The following is a 7,270-nucleotide window of genomic DNA, read 5'->3' as shown; positions in this document are numbered from 1 at the left end:
AATTTGTATAATCTTTTGGGGAAGTAATTTGGTAACTTCAATCAAAGAGCTTAAAAATGCTCCTACTTTCTTACCTCATAGTCCTGTTTTAGGATTCTATTTCAAGGAAATTGTAAAAACTACATACAATATTTTATGCACAAAATGTTCGTCTCCATGTTATGTATTATATTAAAAATTGGAAAGTACTAAACGCTTAATGTTAGAGGGTAATGATTAAGTAGACTAGAGTAGGCAATTGAACATAAAGAGTGAATATATATATATATGGCGTGAATATATAATGTAGTTTTTAAAAAATTAAAGTGTGAATATGTATTGAGTAATTCTTACATGTCTGGTACTACCCTAAATGTTTTAATGCATTTGCTCATTTAACCCTTGCTTCAGCTGTGCTAGATATCTTCATTTTGCTTCTTTGGGTGCCACTACCACACTTCTCTACTCTGTTCTGGCCCCTGAAGGCTGACCTGTGTCAACTAAGGGAAAAAAAATCAAGCTTTTAAAGAATTACAGTTAATTTTATTCAGAAGTCTTACTGGAGACTATAGACCAAGGCTTACAGTCCGGGAGCAGTTCCGTCAGACGGCTAGGCCACAATATTTCAGCTCATTGCTTATAGACAAGCGTGGGAGTTCAGTACATGCAAAATTGCATCAAACCTGCTTAGAAGTTACAATGAAGCAGAATCACATATAGATTTGGGTGTAAGAGTACATCTGGCAACAGATTACGGAAGCATAATCACCAGCCCCATCAGACGTTACCTTACGTGTAGGGAAAGGCAAGGACTAGGGTCATTTATCTTTTAAGGAATATAGTGACTCAGACAAGAAACATGGGGGGCCGTGTGCTCTATCCTGTTGTGTCTTCAAAGCATCCTTCTGGTGAGCTGCATATCTTCACAGAGTCAGAGGCTTTGTGAAATTATGCTGGCAAGCAGAAATGAGCATACATGGCTTCTTGGCACTTGCTATTTTGTCTCACACCTGTATGGACTGCATCAACAGAGTCTCCCTTGTTTTCTAGCTTCTGGTTGGTTTAGGTCTATGCAGAGGACCAGCAGGAGACTGGAGGGAGGGAGATTAGGTATTTATTCTCCCAGCTTCCTCCCTGCGGGTTTCCTGTGGGCTGGCTGTCTCCCTGAACTAAAGGCCACACCTTGTGTCAGGCAGCCCTTTCCTAACAGCACTGTCACTAAATTTCTGATGACTGCTTTCTCCCCCTACCTGTTCAGAGTGATACCTTCTTGCTGTTACCAACCCAGGCTACTGCGCGATTCCTTACGGCTTCTCTCCATCTTACCCTCATCTTTGAAAATAGTTAGTTGATGATACGCTCTTGAAATTACTTAATTTGAGTTTGCTGTTTCCTGCTGGAACCCTGACTGATTCAACAACTTATAGGATTCTACGATTCTACGGCTGGGACAACAGGCAGAGAGAAGTCCAGTAATTTGCCTAAGGTCACACAAGGGAGAAAATAATACTTATGGAATGTTTCACAGTTATTCTTTTATTTGTTTATTTAAAATGAACTTTTACTGTTTTCATACAACACAAATAAAATGAAGAGAGAAAATACTCATATTTCTACTCATCGATTTCCATCCTTTATTTAATAAAACTTCCACATTTTCATCTCCATCCAAACTCTTGCTTTGAGTCTCAGGCTTTATGTTCAGTTGCCTTCTCTGTAACATTCATCTGGATGTCTCAAAGGCACTTGAAACTCATCATGTCCAAAAACATGCTCATGGTCTTCCAAATCCTAGCTACAACCAAGTCCTGTCAACCTTATATGTAAATGTCTCTAAGATAGCCACATGTCTCCAGCTCCACTGCCACCACCTACCTCAGTCTAAGACACTTTTACCTCATTCTTTAAAGAATTCCTAACTTTGGTCTACCTGTACCTATCTACTCTTGCCCGATTATGCACATGGCAGGCAGATAGACCTCTCCAAGTTGCAATCTAGGTATATTGCCACTTGCCTAAAGTCTTGCAGTGGCTTTTGTTGCTCTTAGGATGCTACCTTGGCCCAGTCGTCCTCAGTAGCCTTGTCTCCCCCTTGCCCACAGCTCCACAGAGTAACTTTTAGTTGCCTTAATGAACTATGCTTTTTTTCTACCACAGGGCCTTTGCACGCATTGTTTCTTCTTTCTAAAACATTTTTACACTCCCTCTCCCAAAGTTAATCTCCAGAGGGGTCAGGACTCAGGACACCCTAACACTTATCCCTGTGGATCTTTCTAATATAACATTTGTCAGAGTTTCTATTTACACATCAGATAGACAGTTGTCTATGTCCTCTATTAGCTCATCCACTAGACTGTGTGTTCGATGATGATGGTCTCTGTCTCGTGTTGCCTGTGTATCCTAGTACCATGCCCTGTACCTAGCACATCCTGTGAAATCAAGTATTTGAATGAAAATAAATGAAAACAATGAGAATAAGGAGAAAGGTGGACAGAATCACATTAGAAAGAGCTGATTTCTTCATATTTAGTTTTTTTCTCTCTATGCTCAAAGTCTACCAAGTTAAAAATGATTTCAGTTTAGTTGTAAGTCTCAAGTCCTTTTCTAGGAAGTAAAAGTTATTGAAACAGGATGAAGAAAAGACTAAATCCATATTTCTTTACAGTTTATTCAACAAGATGTTTGATACAGAATGGGGCGAGGGGCAACAGGAGGAATGTTTATAGGTGGGAGCAGACATCGTTAGATTCCTCGAGTTCTCATCACTTTCTCTAAATTTACGTCACGATTTCACCTATTTTTTTTTTTTTTTTTGAGATGGAGTTTCGCTCTTGTTGCCCAGGCTGGAGTGCAATGGCGTGATCTTGGCTCATCACAACCTCCACCTCCTGGGTTCAAACAATTTTCCTGCCTCAGCCTCCCGAGTAGCTGGGATTACAGGCATGCACCACCACACCCGGCTAATTTTGTATTTTTAGTAGAGACGGGGTTTCTCCATGTTGGTCAGGCTGGTCGCGAACTCCCAACCTCAGTTGATCCGCCCGCCTCGGCCTCCCAAAGTGCCGGGATTACAGGCGTGAGCCACTGTGCCCGGCCAGATTTCACCTATTTTTGAGAGTTCCAGTAATGACAAATTCAGCTTTCGATGACAAATTCAGGATAAGAAAAAGTGGAAAATTAAGAAAGGGATAAAACTAGAAAACAGAAGGCTGGCTGCACAGTAAAATATATGCACTAAATAGCACTCTTTTCAGTAGAATGGGGAAACACATGTTTTCTTATTTCATTTGTTTCCGCACCTTAGCCATCCCTTTGACCTTCGCTTTTAAAATGCAGTCCCACTTAATACATGATAGGTGAGTTATTTTTCTTGCCTACTTGCTTCGATTTGGGTTAAGCGCCTCAGCTTGAAAAACCCCCCAGAGAACCAATAATTGCCTGGTCTCCCGCAAGTGACGGTTCTCGCCCCGCCCCGTCCCGTCTCGCCTCTCCCCGCCCCGCCCCTCCCCGCTCCGCCCCGCCCCTCCCCGCTCCGCCCCGCTCCGCCCCGCCCTGCCCCTCCCCGCTCCTCCCCGCTCCGCCCCGCCCCGCCCCTCCCCGCTCCTCCCAGCTCCGCCCTCAACCTAGTGAGGGCTGGAGGCTGCGCAGACCTCGTCGGGCCCTACATGACGTCACAAAGGGGCCAGACCAAGTGGGGCAGCACCCTGCGACCCTGCGATCCTGTCCAGCTCAGCCTCCTTCACATATCTGCTTCCTTAAGTCCGCTGTTGCCCCGATAGCTTTCAGTTAAAACCAAAGAATGAAAGCACTAGGTGGAAAGCCCACGCGGCTACACCCACATCCACTTCCCAACCGCGCCCCCCCGCCTGCAGTGGCATCGCCCGGCCACGCCCAGTGGCAGGACTTCCAGCTCCAGCCGGCAGGCAGGCCGGGAAGGCGGAGCCAGGCCGGCCTAGTGTCACATCTCCACGCCCCTGACTGGGCCCGGCTCCCGGGGCTGGCCTCCAAGAGTGGGTACCGGGAACAGCCTGACCGTGGAGAAGGGCTGCGGGAAGCAGAACACCGCCCCCAGCGCCCAGCGTGCTCCAGAAACATGAGCACAAACGCCTCAGCCTCCTCCCCAGGCGGCACCGGCACCAGTACTGGCACCAGTACCGGCACCGGCACTAGTACTGGTACCGGCACTGGCACCGGCACCGGGCGCAAGGCAGAGGGCCCGCCCGAAGCCAGGGGCACAACTGCCCAGGTCCCGAACCCGGACTCCAGCTTGGACGACACCTCGTACAGCCCGTCCGAATGGAGCGTCCGTTCTGAGTGGCGGTCCGTCTCGGATGCGCTAGCCAGTTCCCAGTGGAGCACGTCCTCAACGGCCGAGGCCGCCTCCTGGAGCTCCAGCATACACTCCCGAATCAGCACTACCGGTCTTAGCGAGAGTATTGACTCCGACTCCAAGAGTGGCCTCCGGGGTTTCAGAGCTTACAGCCCGAGCAGTCGGATCCCCAAGTGTACCACCGGCTCGAACTCCTCCGATGGGGCCGCCACAGCCTCCAACCAGGACACCGGCATTCCCTGGGTATTAGTAACAGGACCTACCCCGCCCGTAAACTCCCCCCTAGAGTCATTGCAAGGGTCTGCCTTCTCCTCAGGGTTCAGCACCCCACGGGGTTCGGTAAAAGGACCGACCCTGCCCCCGGATTCCATCCTGACCTCAGTGCCCGGCTACACTTGGATATTTGTACGGGGAGCTCCTATACCCAATGACCTTTCGCAAGTGTCAATACAAGCACCTCCTACACCCAGTAACAACCCCCGAGTGTCAGTACAAGGGTCTGCCGCATCCTCAGTGTTCAGCTTCCCCTGGGGTTTGGTACCAGGACCACCTCTACCCAATAACATTTCCCCAGTGTCGCCACAAGCACCTCCTGCACCCCATAACATCCCCCCAGTGTCAAGGCAGGCGTCTACCCCGACCTCAGTGCTTGACACTCCGCGGAGTTCAATACAAGAACCTCCTGCACCCAAAAATCCTTTCCAACTGCCGACACAAGGACATTCTAAACCTAATAACTCTCGCCGAGTGTCAGTACAAGGGTCCGCCCCGCTCTCAGTGCCCAGCTCCCCCCGGGTATCAGCTGAAAGATCAGCTCCGCCCCTGGGCGCTCCCGGAGTATCAGCAAAAGGGTTCGCCCCGCCCACAGTGCCCGGCTCCCCCCGGGTATCAAAAGAAGGATCGGCTCCGCCCCCGGGCTCCCCGGGGGAGTTGGTAGAAGGGTCCTTCCCACCCTTTGCCGTCCCCACTCCTGTGCCTACGACCCAGGAGAGTGTCAGCCAAAGCATGGAGAATCAAGAGAAGGCGAGTATCGCGGGCCACATGTTCGACGTGGTCGTGATCGGAGGTGGCATTTCAGGTCAGTGTGGACCGTAGCGGTGGCCTGGGGAACCCTGGCCAGTGAGGGGTAGGGGAACCTACAGTAGCTCTTGTGGTGTTTGGGGGTCTCTCATGCATGCGAGAGTGTAGTGTAGCCATGGCTTGGCCCCATATCCTGCGAGGTGGGAGTGGGGGTTGTGCCAGTTTTGCTGGTGGTGTGACTGGGGGAGGCAGACACAATAATTTTACTACTACTACTATTAAATACTAATATTTAATTAGCTCTTGCTGTGCAGTTATATTTAGCACTTTACGTGGATTTCCTCAGTCCTCAACAGTCCTGTGAGGTGGGAACTAAATTCATCCCGGTTTTGCAAAACCAAGAAACTGAGGTCTGGGGAGTTTCAATAACTCTCTTGAGGTCGAATCACCTAGCTTGTAAGTGGCTGAACGATTTTCTCCCATTTAAGACCTGCAGTACTAATTCCTGAGGTGGCTGCTTTGCCTCACTGATTTCATATCCTTTGCCCTAAACAGAACATCAGGATACAGATTTCTGTAGTATTGAGGGAGCAGTAGTGTTATTCCAGCCCTGCTCTTCTCTGTTTTCCGTAGAAAATTTAGTAGGTGAAGAGGAAGGAGGTAGACTCCTTTAAGAAAAGGTTAAAAAAAAAAGGGGGGAAAGAGGGGGTGAGCTCTTAAACTATTCCTGTGTGTGTGTGTATGTGTGTGTGTGTGTTAGAGCTGTGTTTATATATATATATATGAACTGTGTTTATATATGTATGAACTTTGTTTATATATATATGAACTGTGTTTATATATATGTATGAACTGTGTATATATATGAACTTGCAGGAAGGCCTAGGGCATTTATTGTCCAAAGGGAATCCCTTTATGAAGCAGGGGCTGAGTGCCCTGTTGTATCCTCCTTCCTCCTTTCACTAAGAGCTCCCACCACCTGAATCTTGTCTTCTGATGAGCCAGTAGGTGGGCCAGGGTGCCCCTGGTCCTGGCTTGGATTTGTGGCTAACCAAGTGAGTGGTGCATGAGGCTTTCCAATATCTTCCTGGAAGCCTCATCATGATTGATATATTGTCACCTATGTTGCCGTCATTGGTAAAATGTTTGAAAATTAGGAATTTTGTTGCCTTTCAGCCCTGGCTAGAATACCACACTGACCTATCCTCCCCCCACTAGGTGTTAATAATTTCTGAGTTATCCCTGCAGGATCTGATTCAGAAAGAGAAAGATGATGGGAGGGAGTAAGTAGAGTGGCCCCACAGTAGCCATTTTTATATATAAATCTTTCGAGGAGACTCTGAACATGCTTACAAATTAATGTTGGATAGAGATAGCTTTATCTGTACCCAACATTGTTTATCCTGAACAGGCCAAGAGAAGAGATTGGCATGAACTGTTGCTTTGACAGTTCCAGCCAGTACCAGCAAAAACATACATGTATGTTGGAGCATCAGAGGAAAGCAGCTCCTGGTGGAGAGTAAGAAAAAGGAGTATTTCACCTTGTTTCTCTTTATTTATTTCTGTATTCATTTATTCATTCAAAAAACACTTGTTGAGTACCTGCAATGAAGTGGGCTGCTGTTTCTCAAAATCTGGTCCCACTAGGCAAGCCTCCTAAAAGCAATATGGTTGTAGATCACTGGAAAATAAATATGATGACAATGTGTTATATATACATTGACTAGGGGTTCTGGGTTCTCTCCCATCTCCATACCATCTGTATTCTGCAATTCAGAGTTCTTTCTGGGATTTTATTCTTAGCCTTTTTCTTGTTCAGTCTCCAGAATTCCTTAAGGAGCATTTTTTTTTATATTTCCTCTGCCTGATTACCTGTTCTTCCTCCTTTTCTATACTTTATGCTCAATACTTGGTCATTAGCAGAGGTGAAATTACCATGTA

The 7,270-nt window shown here is 47.3% G+C and overlaps 1 protein-coding gene across 1 annotated transcript in view; it reads left to right on the top strand.

The window, feature by feature from the left end:
- The first annotated feature begins 4,947 nt into the window (after window positions 1–4,947).
- Window positions 4,948–7,270, top strand: part of MAOA (monoamine oxidase A) — an 82,949-nt gene continuing 80,626 nt past the window's right edge. Inside the window, exon 1 of the mRNA XM_003271020.4 lies at window positions 4,948–5,387. Coding sequence (XP_003271068.1) covers window positions 5,315–5,387 — 73 coding nt within the window. The 5' untranslated portion in view covers window positions 4,948–5,314. The remainder of the gene's footprint in view (window positions 5,388–7,270) is intronic.

Source organism: Nomascus leucogenys, chromosome X (assembly GCF_006542625.1).
Source record: "Nomascus leucogenys isolate Asia chromosome X, Asia_NLE_v1, whole genome shotgun sequence".
NCBI lineage: Eukaryota > Metazoa > Chordata > Mammalia > Primates > Hylobatidae > Nomascus > Nomascus leucogenys.
This window is presented reverse-complemented; position numbering and strand designations above follow the sequence as displayed.